General features: G+C 38.1%; 1 protein-coding gene across 4 annotated transcripts in view; it reads left to right on the top strand.

The window, feature by feature from the left end:
* grik4 (glutamate receptor, ionotropic, kainate 4) overlaps positions 1-20340 on the top strand; it is a 464566-nt gene that overhangs the window by 314995 nt on the left and 129231 nt on the right. For 3 of the 4 annotated variants that reach the window (XM_067450733.1, XM_067450732.1, XM_067450734.1), the window contains exons 6-8: positions 2276-2441; positions 13870-14048; positions 20185-20238. In XM_067450733.1, the coding sequence (XP_067306834.1) occupies positions 2276-2441; positions 13870-14048; positions 20185-20238 (399 nt within the window). Of the gene's footprint in view, positions 1-2275; positions 2442-4018; positions 4152-13869; positions 14049-20184; positions 20239-20340 lie in introns of those variants that run through there. The other variant, XM_067450735.1, reaches the window with a different exon arrangement.

The raw sequence follows: 20340 nt of genomic DNA, 5'->3' as shown, positions 1-20340 counted from the left end.
TGTTCCAGACCTGTAAGACTTTCTTTTTTTAAGTCGAAAACAAAAAGAGGATTTCGAAGAATTCTCTGATCAACCTTGTTTTCCCAATACATTTGCAATAAAAAGGGACTGAGGTTTTTCAACTTTAAAGGATGCAAAGTAACCATAAAAGTGGTCCATACGACGTGCACTTTTATTCCAAGCCATTAGGTAGCATTGCATACAGAACAGACAATTTGAAGTTGTTAGTCTCTGGAAATCCTGACGTCCAGCATTGCTGTCCATGGCACATTTACAAGATATTATGAGAAATGTACTGTTATGCAGTTTGTAAAACGAACAAACTAAGAAATATTTTTCAGTTAATCTATTGATCTGATTCAAAAACACCAGTCTGAATGATTTGTTCATGAATTAGATTTGTTCTAAAGCTCATCTCTGTTTCAGGATGCCTCCTTTTCACTAAAACACTTTAATATGAAATACTTTTTTTACCGAGCTTTTCTGTAAATATTCATAATAATGATGACTTACTCTTTTTTACATACCTCCTAACTATTGGCATAAAGTTTTAAAGGGTTCACTAAAAAATGAAAAGTCTGTCATTAATTACTTACCCTAATGTCATTTCGAAACCCGTAAGACCTCCGTTCATCTTTGGAACACAAATGAAGATATTTTTGTTGAAATCCAATGGCTCAGAAAGGTCTCCATTGCCTCCACACCAATGTCATTTCCTCTCTCAAGATCCATAAAAGGCACTAAAGACGTTGTTACAAAGTCCATCTCACTACAGTGGTTTTACAATCATTTTATGAAGCAACAAGAATAGTTTTTGTGCGCAAAAAACAAACAAAACAAAAACGAAAAAACGACTTGTATAGTGATTTTCACATTTTTTGACATTTTCAAAACACATCTTCCTGGATCTTCGAAGCTCAATGAATCAGTGTATTGATTCATGATTCGTATTGCCAAAATCCTGTGATTTCAGCAGTTTGGCAGTTTATATCTTAGTTTGTGTTCTGAGGATGAACAAAGGTCTTACGGGTGTCAAACGACATGAGGGTAAGTAATTAATGACAGAATTTTCATTTTTTGGTGAACTAACCCTCTTAAGGTTTGCTGGAGTCTGAATGTGTTCTGAATGAAAGGGCAGCTCATTAAACCTTTGTGAAGTTCATTTCGCTGCCCAGCATTGTTACCCAGGAGATCCACTTGAAGCTCTAGAAAACCTTGTTTTACTATAAATAAGGTTTTTTTGTGTGTGTCTTTTCTCACTGAGTCGGATGTCACTCTGAATAATATGAGCTTATGCACACAGGAGGAAGTCAGACTTTAGCCGCTATTTACAAGTTAGCACATGGGCTTTGGACAGACGGGATGTTGTCTGGAAGCTGGCGTGGGGAATAGAGGAAAGCATCTTCTCCGAAAAAGAGAGAGAAGGTCAGAGACTTTTACATGTCTCTCTACTCCAGAAAGCCCATTACCGGCCTCTCTCCGAACCCTCCATCTCCAAGAATTCCAGTTGTCCCCCGAGTGTCGGAGAACCCGTATGCCCCATCCATCCACACTGGCGGGGACTCCATTTTGCCCTGATGGAAAGCGATGGAAAACCAATTGGGGATACAGGGCCGTGCAAGTACGATGCATGGTCACACGGCCCGCCACAGACAGGCAATCTACTGTGATGAAGAGGCCCTTTACACAGCCCGCCTGCGTCCTCTAGGATCCCCTTCAAGCCCCACTGAGTCCAACGCCCACTTTTCCCGAGCCCGATGCACCCACACATCAGCAGACATCAAATTAGAGAGCAGCCGATGCTGAGGTCTCCACGGATATAGAGACATTTTGCGTTGTGTGCTATTTCTGTTAAGAGTTTTAAAAGACTGTTCGAGATGTCAAAGGTCAATGCACATGCCCTCTGTGTGAATAAACATCTCACTTGGCATTTAAATGCAGAGCAATTTTTCCTCAATCATCGCTGGAGTAAAAAAAAAATCAGTATTTATTTCATCTAATACAGCTGAGTTTTTATTGTTCATTTACATGCCTTCAGAGAGGGGCTTTTGAAATTATTCAAATGAGTTTTTATTAGTTTTAGGCTTAAAGTGGATCTAATTAGTCTGATGAGAATGCTTTGATTCTGTTGCACAGCCACTCTTGAGACCCACATCACAGTGCAGTAAACAAAACGCCCTCCTGCCATTTTCTTTCATCCAATTTACCTGCGGTAACTGCCTAACAAGAGGGGTCCTGCAGGGCTGATTTTCTCTGTCCTGTTCACCCTGTGCAGGTGCCGTACGTGAAGGTGGCTCCGGAGGACATATTGAAGGTGCAGTTTCCTCGCTTTACCACGCTGGACCTCAGGCCCACTAACACAGACATCAGCATGGCTGTAGCCGGACTGCTAACTTTCTTTAACAGCAGCACGTCGTGTCTCATATGTGCTAAGGCCGATTGTGAGTATCACATATGGTTTCTATTGTCATGAGGCTTTCATTTGACTTTTTGTATTGTATTGTGTGTTATGAACACACACACACACACACACACACACACACACACACACACACACACACACACACACACACACATATACATGTTGTGTTTCCATCTTTTATGGGGACTTTCCAGGGGCGTAATGGATTTCATACTGTACAAACTGTACATCCTATCCCCCTACACTGCCCCTGCCCCTAAACCTACCCATCACAGGAAACATTCTGCATTTTTATTTTCTCAAAAAAACTCCTTCTGTGTGATTTATAAGATGTTTTCCTCATGGGGACCTAAAAATGTCCCCACAAGGACAAGGATTTCGGATATTGCCATCTTTGTGGGGACATTTTGTCCCCATAACGTAAGGATTACCAGGCCACACACACACACACACATATTACAGCTCTGAAAAAAATTAAGAGACCACTTTATATATATATGCAGTACGTGTGTGTATATAGAGTGCATTTTTATTGATCAACGATACAGTAAAAAACAGTGCAAGTCTGAACTATAATTACAGTTTAAAATCTGTGGTGGCAAAGCTTCATTTACACCAGTTCATTGTTACATTCTGCTTAAGAAATCATTTTAATGTGCTGATTTTATGCTAATGAATCTTTTCTTCGTATTATTATTAGTTGAAAATGGCCTATTGAGCTTTTTTGCAGGATTCTTTGATGACCAGAAAGTTAGAACAACAACAAAATGTGTATATACATTTATTGATACAAAAAATAGTTTTTTTCATTTTCACCCAAAAATGAAAATTTAGATTTGAGAAGAAGATATTTGGAAGAATGTCTCTAATCAAGCAGATCTCAGCAGCCATTGACTGCCATCGTGGGAAAATACGATTCTAATGTAGTCAATGGCTGCCGAGATCTGCTTGGTAACAGAAATTCTTCTAAAAATATCTTATTGTTCAGCACAAGAAAGAAACTCATACAGGTTTGGAACAACTTGAGGGTGAGCAAATGATGACATAATTAAAAAGTTTGGGTGGGATATTTCTTTAACTATGTCTAAGGTGTGAGGGACTTCAACAATTCCGCAATAAACAACTCAATTAAAACATTTTATATGAATCCCTCTCGCCCACCTCAGTTGGTGACCCCTGCATTAGAGCCAAAATACATGTGCCATAATTACATGTTCCGCTCTACCCTTTCCGGAACTGCACATATAGAATTGCTTGCATCTGTGAAGCAGCAGATGTCGTCTCATATAGATTGTTACAGCTGCGGTCTGAATTTTGCATTCTCTACAAAGCGAACATAGTGTTTCATAGAGGCACATGCACTCTCTTTAATGCATTTGTACATGTTCACAGACTCAAATAGGCAACTCAAATACTCCATTACACTCTGCTGGTTATTTGGCAATAACAACTGCTTATTAAACCTAACATGTTCACACTGTTTGATGTTGACATTGAATTCATTAAATGCTGTTTGACTGTACTGCACGGTTAGATAAATCCAAATGTGTTGTTCATTCTTTCTCTTGTCCATCTGTGTCCTTCAGGCATTCATCATTTGTCATATCCCATTCATTCACCATCAAACACCCACCATGCCACTAATGTCATCGCACTCTGGAGAAACAGAGATGTCCATGGAAATGAATGGCTGAAGGTTTAAATCAAACCCACTGTTGTCAAAGAAAAGGTGACGGATGACCCTTCACAAGTCTCCTTATTAGACACACTTTGAGTTGAGCTTTGCAGAGGATTAAAGTTTAGTATTCTGCCGTTCCATCTCAGAGCAAGGATGCCACAAATTACCCAGAGAATCCAAACAAAGTCACATTGCCCCTTCAGACAGTGGCTACCTTTCTTCGTAATCAGCTTAAGGCCTTCAAGTGGAACAGCTATAATTCCCACTAAGACGTCAGAGAGGGGTGTAGAGAGATGGAAAACTATCAATATGGACTTGAGAACCGGGTCAAAACTGTACTGAATCAATAATAACAATTTTCAAACCATATTGAAAAACTGATATAAGCAAAATTCAGGATTTAATTTGATCCCTTTCAGTGCATAAGTTGGCTTTTGAATTCAATTGACAGCACCTTAAAAGATGCTGAATTGAAATTTGATTTCAGATAAAATTATACAAAAATCACACAACATTTCAGGGATTTTTAAAAACTTAAATAATTTAATTATTTTGACAGTGTATGTATGTTTACAGATATTTCAAAATGTACATATCAAGTTCAGTACTGTAAAAAAAAAAGTATTTTAATATATTAAAGGTAGGGTAGGAAAGAATTGGTTAAAAAACTTTTTTTTCCAAATTTGTTTAAACTTTCTTTATATATCAATACATAATTAAAATGTAAGTACTCTGAAAAAGAAAGTATAAAAATTGAGTGTCTGTAGACCTCACGACTGTTTTAAAGACAGCTCATTATTTCCATTCACTCCACCTTCTCCCTTCTGGGCTCTTTCCAAAGCCACGCCCCCAAAATACATGAACGCACCTCACCAACCAATCAGCTGGAAGACGCTTTATTGATCTCAGAGGAGCGGAGTGTATGTACTGACATCAGAATCACATGTAATAAAAAATCTACCTTTATCAGTATGAATATAAACAAATAAGATGTCTTTTAGTACTCACTATCAAGCTAGAATGGTAAAGTTTAAAATATATTTTTGTTTGATTCGGTAACAAGCTAGTTATATTTATAAGGCAAAGAAAACGAGTGAGCATCATGTTTTTCCAATACTATCAGTTATACTGTAATGAAGATGAATTTCGTGTACGATTCATAACATATACTGTGTTTTGCATGTAAGAGTTTCCATGATGAAAACATTGTTGATTAGCAGCTAAAGCTAACTTAGTTCTAAAAAAAAGTTCCTGGATGCGGTGTACTAGTTTTTACACATGCATTTTGTTATCTAAAGTTAAATTTTGCAAAATTCAACATGACAGCGATCAACTTGAGCTAAACATGTTGAGTATTTATCATCTCTACTAATGGCTAAGTGTATAACATTGTAACTTTATGCTAAGTAATGTTATGTTAGCTATATTAGGCAGCTTCATGTGCTCTTGATACATGCTTCATGAAAACATAAACCAAAAAATATATATAAATAAAATGAAAGATTACCTGTCCAGCAGAAATACAGTGAAAAGAGGTTTTTGAGTCGGACGAAAATAATGAGTGGTGTCAATTGCAGATTAAAAAGTCTAGAGTCTTTATACTCTCTTTTTCAGAGTGCTTACATTTTAAATATGTATTGACATATAAAGAAAGTTTAAGGATTCTAGGATTCTTTAGAGTATAGAAAGTTCAAAAGAACAGCATGTATTTGAAATCGAAATATTTTGTAACATTTTAATTCTATTAAAATTACATTTATAATTCAGAATCCTGTTTATGAATTCTCAATTAAGTTCTAAATGACGCACAACCCTGGTGTTTCGAAGGAAAGAATCTCTTGAGACTGAGTGTGAATGATTCATATGCCATTGTGATCTTATCTTCAATTGCAAAATTTGATGTTTATCTCAGTTCTGAGTCCTAAAAAGACCCCAATGTTTTGCTCATTCTGCCACAAAAAGATAAATGCAGACAGCGTTGCAGGTAACTTGAGGCTTGTGGTACACTCTAAAGTTAACCATTTCACGCTCATGCCAAGACTATTACTCAAATGTTTTCCCTTTGAACCTTTAGAGCAAAAGCCCAGCTTGCTACACAGAGAAAAACAAAATAACATTATTTTTTTCAGCTAATAATGAGTGCATGCACTCCCTGAAGATTTCTGTAGAAAAAAATAAATAAAAGAGATTCAGCAGCGACATGCCATACTTAAAATATGTTGTGACAGAAAAACTTTCAGAAAACTGTACCAAGGTGCTTTTGTCTCCCATAAAAAATCCCTTAAAGCAATGATAAACTTAGCAAGCTTCCAGAATAGCCTGAATTGAATATGTCATGTCTGTCAGTCAGTGCATGTATATATTACAATTATTATTATATTTTTTATACAATTAAATTACATTTGCATTTATTTTCTTGACATAAACCCTTTTCCTCTGGGAACTTGTGTATGGGGAAAGTTCTATTGTAAGAAAGTAAAGAAAGTTCTATTGTAAAAATTTAATTTAACTGAGCACAAAATCTTTTGAATCTTTATAACACTTTAAGAAGCAGTCTTTCCAAGATTTATGACAATAAGGTAGGGTTGGCAATTTCAGAGAGGCTAACAATAACAAGATCCCACCCTCCCGTCAGAACGTCTCCAAAGCCACGCCTCCTCCAAAACACATGAACACGTCTAAAAGCACAAAAGCACATACCTCATGTCTGAAAGCACATAACATTACAATAATAATTAAATTAAACACCTCACAGTGCTCTTCGGACTGCTGCATTTTCATTTCGCCATTGACATAGAAATGTATAATTCAAGTATGAGGACGTAAACAACTTCACAGGTTATCATCTCTCAGAACAGTCTGAATCCACTTGCATTTGTTTGGACTGCTCTCTCACTGAATCATCTGACGTAGTCAGTAAAACAAACAGACAGTATCCAGAGAACTACCTGCTCTGTTTTTCAGTTGTTTTCCTCTTAGAACATGTGCTAAATGAATGTCTGACAATTTCCGTTTTCAGTAAAACGTCTAGAAATAACAGGCTACATTCTTTCTGTGGTACCGTTGCTCTCTTTGATGGTCCGAAAGGTGCATAATAGTTAGGCTATATAAGCTTGTTGAACTTTTTTGTGTTAAATAAAAAACCCTTTGTGCGTACCATCAAATGGCATCCTTCCAGCGTCCATGCATTCTCCGTCTATGCAATAAATGCACATCCTTGAATGAGCGATTTTGTAAGTTACTGTATAATACATTTTTGACAAGCAGACTCACGATACACATTGTCTCACTGTTATATGTCTTTTAACTTTAATAGTATTTTGACGTGTACTTGAACTACTGGCTTTACATCAAGTCAGCTGTCACTTTACTTTGGTGCGAGGCCCTGGGGAGGCGCGAGGCTCTGTGCGATCACACACTTGGCACAGCCCTCCCATTTACACCAATGGACTATAGCATTCATATCTAAACACTGTTAACATAAGTTCAACTCATGCTTTAAAGTTGAATGGAAGATACATATAAAATTGTTATAATCATTCTAATTCTGAGAATAGCAGAGTCCATACCATGACTTTAACTAAATTTAATATTATCGGAATCACTTTTAAATACATTTTACAGCTAATTGCCTATAAAAACACTGACAACAAAACAGAATCCACCCAACTTCATATATTCAACTGTAGCACACACTCAGAACAACGTTGTCGGTGGTATTTATCATTAAAGTGTAGCGGAGGCCAGCTAGTAGTTACTGTGCAAGTAAACCTCACACCTCTGACCTCAAGAGACGCTCTAGCGACTGACGCTAGAGGTTGTAGCCTCCTTGTTCGAGGGTCCAAATCTCATGCAGACGGACCGGGGTTCGAGTCCCGCTTGGAGCGGGCGGTTCAAACAGGGTGCTGTGACCCGGATGGGAGTTAGGTTAAGGGGAGGTGAGTGTAACGGAGGTCAGCTAGTAGTTGCTGTGCAAGTAAACCTCACTCCTCTGACCTCAAGAAACATTCTAGCGACTGACACTAGAGGTTGCAGCCTTTAGCCTCCTTGTTAGAGCGTCCGACTCTCATGCCGGCGGACTGGGTTCAAGTCCGGCTTGGAGTTCAAACAGGAGTCCAGTTCAAACAGGAAGAGTTACAATAGTTATCACTTTAGTTATTTCTCTTGGTGTGAACAGGCCTTTAAAATTACATTTTAACATTTTATGTTTATTCTTGTAGTTATTTTTGTTTTATATAGACATTTAATTGACTCTTGCACATCATTTCCTTTATTGCAATATCTTTGTATAATGCACACGAGAATGCATAATGGCAGTTTACAGTCTTAAAGATCCCCATATTCCTACATAAGGTAAATCATTCTCATTAAATCAATATGCTAAATACTGTAAGCTAATTACCATTTGAGAAAAAATTCCCAGTAGAGCAGCTGATATCAGTAATGCTTGTAATATGAAAATGTATGCGTCAATAGAATGCGTCATTTTCTACCATTACAAGTATTTTCTCAAACCGGTTAGAGGAGCACATCTGTGCTAAAGTTGATGTGTTTGTAGACCTGGAACAAATATGCATGCACCATTGGCTAGCTGCTCCGCACAGTGGCAGGTCTGGGGCCCATTGTGGCTAATAGTCGCTTCTGCTTTAGCTGACAAACATTACAGGGTTGCGAAGTGGGTGTGTGAGCCGGAGGGTTGAGAGGAAATGCTGTGGGCTGTAGCAACTGCCCTTCAATACGTTTCTATAAGAAGCGGCTGATGATTCCCCGTGCTGCCAGTGTAATAACCCTGTTCACCTGCGCCTCTGTGTTTGCTTGTCGTTTTCCGTTACTGTTTCTTTTTCTCTCACGTGCAGTCTCACAGGATGTACAGCTCTCATTAATCACTTAGCACACTGACAGCTTAATAGAGCATGGCCCACTCATGAATACTTCACAGACCTGGCCTGCTGAGATGACACAGTACAAGGACAGTTATTCGTTCAGCTTACCTATACAGCACTGATATGCAGGAGGCCATTGCATATGGTTTTATCTATAAACAAGCAATTGTGATCATTTAGATTTTTAATATACTGTCAGGGCTTGACATTATCATCTTGCAACGTGCTAAATTTGGGTGGATTTCAGCAGTTGCATCACGTGTAACGAACTTACTCCCACTAGCCACTTTGGCGGGTTTCATATATATATATATATAATGTAGGCTATACTTCTTCCAATTGAAGGCATCTGAAATAATAAACTGCAATGTAGGTTTTTCAAAAATATAGATTTTCAATACATATGAATACTGAAAAAACACTTCCAATACTTTTCTTTCCGCAGCTACGCTTTCTTGCTCTCCCGTGATATCTCTGACAGCGAGTTGACAAACCCACCTCCCCTCACTCACTCGTTTCATTTGCTCCGGATGAATATTGTTGGGGTTACAGGGCTTGAATTTCAACGTTGGATTGTGCATATTGCTTATAGATTTACTCATTCCTGCAGATCTTGTGCTCACACCCAAAGTGCATGCACATAAAGTCCCCTCATACTTAATTGAGTTCTTTTTCCTCGGCTCTTAAACAGTCAAATACACACAAAATAATGTTCAAATGCCGGTCTTGCCGAGTATTCATGTAAACAGTCAGTTATTTTTTAACCAAATTATACAATTTTATTAAAACAATATATGGCAGTTTGTACCCATAGATGTCAAAATGCTGAGTGGCTAGTAACTTGAAAACCACTATTCACAATGGCAGGTGAGCAAGTTTATTCCAAGCACTGCTGTATATATTTTATAAATACGATATATTTGCATTTGTATATGTTTATCACCTGTGTTCTAATTATGCTGTGCTTTAGCTGTTAGTTTAATGATGTAACCTTGGAAAAGCTGCCTTTAAAATGGTTCAACTTTTTAACTGGACTGATAAAATGTATAATTTGAATAAAATGTGAGTCTGTCAGATGCATACATAGAAATGCCATTGGTTTAAAATATTCTATATGCATAGAAATGGCATATTAGGGGCTTTTGCCTTAATTTGACAGGATACTGCAGATTCAACAGGAAAGACAGGGAGAACAGATCTGGAACAAATTTGTCGCTGTAAAAAGCGACAGTCCCACTTTTCTAGAGACCGTAGCAAAATCAGCATTCTTTATTAGTGGACATTCAAGAGTAGCCATGTAAATGTAGGATGTCGACAGTTTTGAACTGTTTTCATGGTTCTTGTGGTATCTTCAGCCAATCTGAGATGTCTTTTGCTTATGGCTCAGGTGACTGATAACTTTTGCTATTGACATGAATGGAAACACTAACCAATAGCTTTTACCACTGAAAAAAATAGATGGTAACGTTTTCAACGATAATGTTTGCCCTTGAGAATCAGATGAATGGAAACGCTAAAAGATATCTTATGAAAATATGTAGCTTTGCTCATTCCCCAGTATAAACCGGAGATTTGGATGAGGCGCAAGGTTTCATCTGGCTGCATAGGACTGTACCATGTAGTGAGGTGCTTTAAGGTCTCATTAGTGAACAAAATTAGCCGACCTGTACTATCCAGTCAGGAGACCCAGAAGATCACCCAGACTCTGTCTCCGTCAGGTATTACCCAAATTATTCTGAACGGGGTCAGCCAGGTGAGCGCTACGATCTCTTTCAAGTTTGTCCTCTTGAACTAAAGGCGCGCTCGGATTTAATTGAAAGGAACAGAGCTTTGGTGCCCAGATTGAACATGGTGAATCAAATATACACACTTCAAAGAGGTTTCCCACCTGTCAAGTTTACTGCGCCTCTCCGCTCGGAACAGAAATATTGTACTACTTGTTTGCCCGACATTCTTCTCACTGCTTTGAAGTGATCTGTAATTAAAGATGATTAAATGAGAGATTGCAGCCTACGTCCCACAGAGAGACGAGAACCGAAACGTGGGTGAAGTGGGATGATCTAATTCTCCCGCCTCTACAAGAAGAATATGATAAATGTGTGAAAAAAATAATGATGGTAGGCTACTGTAAAATCAAACAAAAAGGCTTCTTTTAGCCCCTGAAATGAAAAGTCAGAGTCACGGAAGTCGTAGAGAAAGGATCGCCTTTCTAGAAAAGGGCACTTGATATGAAGCAGGACGTTGGAAACTCTTTTGTCTGGGTGTGTTTATTTCTGAAGTTCTCTCTTTTGTGCTGGAAGACATTAATTTAATGTGATAAGGAGCGTAATGGGATTCTGACATGCGTTGTTGAAGGAGGAAGACAAAAGCTTTTTTTTTTTTTTTCTCAGCACACACCCCTTCAGCTTTCCCTTTTTTCTGTCTAATGAGAAGAAAAGAGGGCAGGAATGGTTGTCTGGCCTCGGGCAGGATGAGATGTGACTGAAACTCCTTTTAACAGGAAGTGATATAAAAGGTTTCTGAACTCTTCAACTTGCTTATTTAAAAAATAAAAAATAAACTACCAGATGATCAGAACTTAATGAAGCTTGACTTGTTATGCTAGTTTGTATTGACATCCAATATCAAAGAAAGAAAGAAAGAAAGAAAGAAAGAAAGAAAGAAAGAAAGAAAGAAAGAAAGAAAGAAAGAAAGAAAGAAAGAAAGAAAGAAAGAAAGAAAGAAAGAAAGAAAGAAAGAAAGAAAGTTTTTAAGTGATATTAATTTATATTTTTTATTGATTTATTGAAACGGGGTCCATTTCCTATATTTATTCTTTTTTAAATGTTTTATCAAAATCCAGTGAAACTACATACTTTTCTCTGTTGACATATGCTGGACTTATCACTCATTTTGGATACATTTTTCATTTTTGTTGGATACCCACATCTCAAAATCAAATCAATGACCGATGTTTAGAAGCATATTATTATTTTTAATAATTATTTTTAGATATTCGTTTTACTCAAATGTTCTGTATATCACAATATAGAACAAAAGATGTCACTACTTTGTATTAAAGTTTCATTGCTACTTTATTATATTATAGTCTATATTTAGTTTATATATAATATATATTTATAGTCTAATATACATGACCTACTAGAGAGTATGTGTGTAGTTGAAGGAACACCTGTTGAAAAAAAAAAACGAAAATCCAAAACCATCTGGTATGTTTCGCTGGTCTTGGCTGTGTTCAGCTGGTTTATCTTGCTGATGAGTTTCCTAACAAGGCTGGGAGACTATATTAGACCAGCAAACCAGCTTCAGGTGGTTTTGGGTGTTCTTTCCTTTTTTGTTGTTTTCAGCAGGGATGGTGGCAGTTAAAATCACTGTGAATTCAAAATGTACCTTTTTTATATGAAATACTACAGTATTTATTATAAAAAATTAATCTGTGCACATTTGTTTCAAATTCATGTGCCCTCAAAAATTGCATTTTCCGGTGCAAGGGATGGGACCAACACATGAGATTGCAGCAATAGCAAACCACAACTATCCAGTCAATCCCCAAAGGACAAAATAAAATCCTGCCCTAAATTTTCTTGTTCTAGAAGCCATTTCACTCAGATATACTTAAAGTAGCAAAGAAAAGACTATCGCAACATCTGTTTCATTCCGACTTTAAGCTCAAGTCTAGCAGAAGTTAGCGAGACAGTTATCACCTTTAATATTCATCAAAGTGTTTACGCATTGTAGTGTAGTCAAATCCAGTCCTTGTGTGCATGTCTGTGTACTTATTTTATTTACCTGTGCAAATAGTCTTCTACTATGTTTGCATTGTGCTACCCTGAGCTTTTAAACACATGTGTATTTTTAGCTGTAGTATGTACATGATGTGTGTGTGCTTTAAAGATAAATGAACTTGGCGCTTTGTAAAAGCCCAGTGGAAAATGATCGCTGAGGAAATGACTGGCTGCTCAGAATGAATGAAGGCTAAGCCTTTATCACTGTCTTTGTGTGGGAAGCAGCTTTGTGCTTTTCTCTTGCCAATGCTAGAAACCCCTTACCCAGTGTGCTAACTTAACCCTACACATTCATCTTCCCATTTACCTTCAATCTATCCTCATATTTTGCCCAGTTAGCCAATCCTCCCTAATTCAAAGTAATGAAAGCCAAACAGAAAGTTAGCAGAGTTATAATAAAAACTCAGATAGTGTTTGTTTTGCTTTTTTCACAAGTTCCTGTCCAACTTGATTGGCGAAGTGAGGGCATGCGTTAGCTAGCAATGCTGTAGCGCAGTGTTTAATGTAGTGCACTAAATGTGAAATTGCATGAGATGTGCAGTGAGCGAAAGACAGAAAGCACATGCTTATGGGTAATCAAATATATGCTGAGTAACTCGGCAGGAAATGGAGATGACAGTTTTGAGCAATGGCATCGGCCACGTTATGTATGAAGTCAGCAGCTAAAGCCTTTCAAATTTAACGAGTCAGATCATAATAAACCGATGTCACGTTCTGTTGCGAGTCTGTGTTGTGCATTTCACAAGTCCTGTTTTCCTCTGGGTCTCATAATTGCCAAAGGAACCAAGATTAAACACTTGGGTGATTATGATTTCGCTAATTTAATTAGTTGCGGACATACAGGACAGCACAAAAAAGCTTTGTTATCGTTGTTGAATTCAATTAAAAAAAATATTGGCAGATAATTTAGTGGAAATTTGTCAGACAAATATAATAGCATCATATTCATATGCACAGAAAATCGACTCTAAGCCCTTAAAAGGGTTGATCCCATGGTATCATAATTGCTGTAAAAAGAGAAGGAGGACATATTTCTTGTTGTTAGAGAAAGTGACATAAGTCAGCACACTGAAGTGTTATTTGTGTGCCCCTTTTCAACAGGCCTATTAAACCTGGAGGTGTTACTGCGACAGTTTCTCATCTCCAAGGAAACCCTCTCTGTTCGCATGCTGGATGACAGCCAGGATCCCACCCCCCTTCTCAAGGAGATCCGCGATGACAAGACTGCCACCATCATAGTGGATGCCAACGCCACCATGTCTCACATTATTTTGGAAAGGGTACGTCTCAGCATAACAGTCAGCATGCTGTGCAAAAAAAATATCCCTAAATACCCCTTAAACATTTGTTTAAGGTAAATAGTTTTATCATTTTTATGTTTATTTGCCATTGAGGTGCAAATTGAAGATATGTTCTCAAATAACAAATTGTAATATTTTGTGCAAATCTTAAGTACATTTATCTTGTTTAAAAGTTGTTTATAGGTGTTATTATTTTACTGGAAAACAAGACAAAAATACTGATTAAGAAAAAGTAATGTAGTCTATCTCTCAACCATTGCTAGATCCGCATACATCCAGGGGTTGAACATTTTGTGAAAATATAAGGTTAAAAAGGCCATCATTATATAATTATAAGCTGAAAATAGTTTTTAAGACTATTTGCATGAGATAGATCTGAATGTCAATGACCATGACCTTGAGTCTCAGAATAAAATTAACAATCGCTCATAAAAATACAAAAATGGATTTTAATGATGCCATTAAACTATGCAAGTTTCACAGTGTAGCATTATTCTCATGACCCTTTTGTTCATGTGTCTTTTATGTGTGATAGTTCAATGTTACTCCTCATTTATATGAGCTGTAGTAAAAAAATAATTAAAAACAATCTCTTTCTGACATATTCAATCAATGCGAATTAACACACACATACATGTATGCCCCCTCATGACTGAATAATTCAATATAGATGAATGATTGAACATACACAGAAACCTCTGCAGCATATGTGTGAGCTATAATTAAACATGAATCATTATTTTCAGGAAGGAGAAATTAATGCCTCTGCAAGAGAGGCTGATTGCAGGAACTGAGGAAAAGAGAGTGAAGGTGATCGATGGAGAAAAAATGATGTAAACATGCACTAGACAAACATATCTCTTGCAGTGTTTTGAGCATGACACGGTGTTCTAAAATTGTGGTGTTCCAGTTAAAAGAAGTTAAACTTCTTTTAAACATCTATAGACCTGATGCTTTTTTTCACTGCACTGCCCAGGGTTCCACATTTTTTACGCACAAAAACAGATTATGTGCGAATGGCCCCCTTATAGTGCTCTTAAGGTATTGCCACATTTACTGTTGTTCAGTGAGTTTTCTCTGGCAAAGCGTAGTCATTTGAATAAGGATTCACACAGTTGGGAATTTTGCCTGAGGGCAAAATAATTCCCAATGCAGATTTTGCAACGGGTTCAAGCTGCTCGCGTGGATCCACTGCTTTGACCAGAACAAAAGCTGCTTGGTTTGAAAGTAACTTCTGTTGTGCTGTGCTTCATACATCGTTGCACTATTGATAGTAGAAAAGGACTTCAATTCTATTTTGCAGATTTCATGGAAAAGTGCTTGAGTTTATAGAGAGGTTAAATAACATAACTTCTCATAATAACCATTAGCCCCCTTCCCTTCCCTTCCCTTCCCTTCCCTTCCCTTCCCTTCCCTTCCCTTCCCTTCCCTTCCCTTCCCTTCCCTTCCCTTCCCTTCCCTTCCCTTCCCTTCCCTTCCCTTCCCTTCCCTTCCCTTCCCTTCCCTTCCCTTCCCTTCCCTTCCCTTCCCTTCCCTTCCCTCCCCTCCCCTCCCCTCCCCTCCCCTCCCCTTAAGTCCATTCCCTTCATTTCATTTCCTTCCCTTCCATCCCCTACCTTACCTTTCCATTTTCCTTACCTTAAGTCCCTTGCCTTAACAGCTCCCCCCCCCACACACACACACTTTACAGTCTATTCCCTTACCTCTTATTCTCATTGTCTCACCTCATGTTATCTTGACTCTCCTGTTCTCTTCTCATGACATCATGTGACTTCTCGCCATTTAGACATTTAAGCCAATGGTCCTCACCGTTATTCCTTCCTATTTACTCCATTGCTCTTTAATCATAGCATCTCATGACAATTACAGGCCTTTCCTTGGCTTTTTCTGTTGCTATGGAGACACAGGGACAAACAACTCCACTGTTACTCCGGTGGATTGTGCAGTTCACAATGGTGTCTTTGTCAGTTTGTCACCCTTACTGTTTCCCATGCCCCTTTCAACCTCTTCCCTTCCCTTCCCTTCCCTTCCCTTCCCTTCCCTTCCCTTCCCTTCCCTTCCCTTCCTTCCCTTCCCTTCCCTTCCCTTCCCTTCCCTTCCCTTCCCTTCCCTTCCCTTCCCTTCCCTTCCCTTCCCTTCCCTTCCCTTCCCTTCCCTTCCCTTCCCTTCCCTTCCCTTCCCTTCCCTTCCCTTCCCTTCCCTTCCCTTCCCTTCCCTTCCCCTTCCCCTTTAGTCCATTCCCTTTTCCTTACCTTAAGTCCCTTGCCTTAACAGCCCCCCCCCCCCCCCACACACACACACACACACTTTACAGTCCATTCCCTTACCTCTTATTCTCATTGTCTCACCTCATGTTATCTTGACTCTCCTGTGCTCTTCTCATGACATCATGTGACTTCTCGCCATTTAGACATTTAAGCCAATGGTCCTCACCGTTATTCCTTCCTATTTACTCCATTGCTCTTTATTCATAGCATCTCATGACAATTACAGGCCTTTCCTTGGCTTTTTCTGTTGCTATGGAGACACAGGGACAAACAACTCCACTGTTACTCTGGTGGATTGTGCAGTTCACAATGGTGTCTTTATCAGTTTGTCACCCTTACTGTTTCCCATACCCCTTTCAACCTATTTCTCCCTCTATCTTTCTGTATATGTCACTGCTGTTTCATCCACTCACAATTCCTCTTCATGTTTCTCTCTCTCTCTCTCTCTCTCTCTCTCTCTCTCTCTCTCTCTCTCTCTCTCTCTCTCTCTCTCTCTCTCTCTCTCTCTCTCTCTCTCTGGATCTATTTGGAGCAAGCATGCGGCAGAGCAGTGAAAAGTTGGCACTCGTTCAGCTTGTGAGGAGCGATTGTAGGGCAAGCATGTTAGAGATGTCTGCCTATGTTCACCGCATGGCTCACACACCAGCTTGAGTTATACAGGATTCAATTACATGGGCAATTGCAGGGAAAATCTTCCATTATAAAATACTTTACACAAGGAAAAAAATATCATAACCTGGAAAAACTGTCCATTTCCATAGTTCATTTTCTCCCTCTCTCTCTTTTCAACACACCACTGGTCAAACAAAATGAAGATGGGCATTATGGAAAGCTAGGCAGGGAGTCTGGGGTGTGTACCAGACAGAGTATAAGTGCCTTAATACAGATGCTGTTTTGAACCATATTCCAATCACAAGAGAACAGGTGCCCAGGACTGCTGTGTTAGCATGACTTATGCTTTAACATGTAGAAACACAGCCGGGAGTTTAGGAAGTTCAGACCTGGTACTTCCGGCACTGTCAGCAGATCTAAGGCGCCTACAAATTATGCTCTGTCCCATAAGTTGTACATGTCACACAGGTCGGAAAGAACACAACTTTGGGGCTGTACCATTAATAATGTTCAAACAAAAAGTATAGAGGGCATATTTTGAAGTAGGGATTAGCTAAATGCCTTTTTTAGGCATTGTAAGGCCTGTCATCTCACCTGACTTGTAAGGCTAAAAAAACTGCTCATGGGGTTGCCTGAATGACTATTTAATTAATCATCCATAAGGACGCCATGTACAGTACTGTTCAAAAGTTTAGGGTCAGTACTCAGTAATATTTTAAAATGTTTTTAAAAGACTGTTATGTTCACTGAGGCTGCATTTATTTGATTAAACGTATAGTAAAAGGGTATAATATGGTGAAATATTGTTAAATTTTAATTATTACAATTGGAGTTATTTAATTTATTATTTAAATTATTCCTCTGATGGCAAAGAAAAAACTTCTGAAAAATAAGTTAGCTACACTGCAAGTTACTATCAAAAAGTAGTGAGCTACATTGAAACTACTTAGAATTTTTTTCTTTTTTACAATTACATTGTTGATTACAAATCATTAAATAATTAATACTGACAAATGTTTTAAGTAAAATGTTTGGGATTTAGAACAATGCAATGCAATACAACACAATAAAATTATGATGAGTACAGTTTTATTTGGTAAACTATTATTATTATTATTATTATTATTATTATTATTATTATTATTATTATTATATTACTATTTTAATTGGTAAACTCCAGTATAGCCTATATCTCAAACTGACTGTCAAAGTGCAACATTGCTAAAAACAAGGTCACATAAATGCAAGAACAAAATCTATACAGCTTAAATTGGAGACACAGGACAGGAGTAGAAAAAAAATGCAGGTTAAACTCACAGCACATGCAGTGATACAGCCTTTACTGTGAACGGAGCCGTTCTGAGACGCGAATCATGTGCGTGTACACAGTGTGCTCCGTTCTGAAACCCGCTCAACCTATTTAATTAGATCACAGCCTTTGCCATGTGAAAAATTAACTAAGCATATCACAATTTAGTTTTTTGTTCAATTGACAGATAGCCTGATGTCGTCATACTCAATTCTAGTCAGAATTTGAATCTGATACTGCTACATTGCGCTGTGATTATGGGGCGTGTCTCAACCGAACCAGGAAAGACCTACAACCAATCAGAGCAATGGAGCGACGCATAACGTAGTTGTCGACAGAACTCAACTGCACTGTGTTGCCAAGTCTGCGGTTTTCCCAAAGGTTTTTTCCAAGTTCCGCAAGTTGAAGTGAAGCGACCTCAATTATGTGATATATAGATCTAGGAATATGAATTTTAGCAGGCAACTTTGCCAAAATAACAGACATTTTACCCCCCAAATTGCATTTTTCCCCCAGAGAACACACCCCCAAGAAGCTATTGTTTAGGGCTAGTAGTTGGTGGGTTTGTTGTAAAAACTTGACAACCCTGTCTGAACGGACGCTGGAATAAACAATCTTTGCGGGTGTTATAAAAAAAATGATTTTAAGGATACACAGAGTACTTACCAACATGATCATAATTTCTGAGAGAAATAGTGAAATAGTATAGAAATAGTCTTGATCTTCCAGGTTCATTAAAAAACTGGTGGGACAAACTATGGTGGGTCACCACTGTAACAAAATTAGAAGAAGATATTTTGATGCAGTGCGCAATAAAGCAGGATAATCAATTCTAAAAAGCTATTAATCACCCTATGTGCTTGGAGTCTTTGATGAAGACAGCGTTTTAATCTTTTGTTTGTATAAATCAAGTAACCTTTACTAGTCAATTCATGTGAAGCATCAACCCGCTGTATGTTATTTGCAAAATCATCAGACTATGTCTTTCTGTGAGCTGTAAAGCCGCAACATGTATGTGTGATTAAGCAATAGATTGTGGCATTGCACAATTTTAGTTTGTGATCTAATAAGAAGATCCCACACAACCCGGAATGTAGATATATTGCTGGAAAAAAGTAGTTATCTACTGGAAAAGCTACACTGATTTAAAAGCAACTGAGCTACTGTCAAGCTACTGAAAATTTTAGTTAAGTCAGTGGCATTGCTACTTGTTAGCTATTCCCTGACATTGATAATAATAATCAAATATGTATTTGACTTGTTGGTTGTTGTTGAGTGACTTGTGGTCTAGTCTAGTCAACCATTGTGCTTCATTCCTATTCTAAAGTGGCCAATAACTAAAAAGAAATCTCTGCATGATCTGCAAGGTTTACAGATCTGATCTGTTATGGATTATGGCTGCAAGGTTAATGAAAAGATCTGCAAGAGCAGTTTTGGAGAAATTATTTAGTGTTCTTTTTGTTCTAGGAAATGTAATATTTCACTGCAGGTTATTTTTGTTCAATATGTTTTTAATCCATTATTTAACAAGAAGACAAACACTCACCACTGTTCAATCTCGTTTCCTCTTATTTCTTGTACTCTAAACTGTCCCTTTTACTCAGTTTTCTCCTTGCTTCCATAGAAATAATTGTTGGAAGTGTTTTCACCCCTGACATTTGATTTGATTGACATTGCATTTGCTTGGTTTCCTTGGAGACAGTGGAGAATTGATAAATAGAATGGCTATGACAGTCAGAGTGTCGGGAATGTTGTCTGTCTTTTGTTAGCGTTCATCCAGTTCTGAACAGGTCTTACAAAGCAGTAAACCTTGCCTTTTGCTTCTCAATGGCGGCAATGATGTGCACAGATTTATTCTATGTAACTGTTTAAATTAGCCTAGCATTGTCAAAATGTTTAATGTACCTCTCTTTTCTCTCTTCTCCAGGCCTCAGAGTTGGGGATGCTGTCGGTGTACTACACCTACATCCTGACGTCCTTGGTGAGAGAATTTATGGGTTATGCACGCTAATGCAAAAGTTTTTCAAGTACATGCCTACAAAGTAAAGAAGCTGTTTTGTTTTTCCTCACACATAAAAATACT

The sequence above is a fragment of the Pseudorasbora parva genome, chromosome 8 (assembly GCF_024679245.1).
Source record: "Pseudorasbora parva isolate DD20220531a chromosome 8, ASM2467924v1, whole genome shotgun sequence".
NCBI classification, from domain to species: Eukaryota; Metazoa; Chordata; class Actinopteri; order Cypriniformes; family Gobionidae; genus Pseudorasbora; species Pseudorasbora parva.
This window is presented reverse-complemented; position numbering and strand designations above follow the sequence as displayed.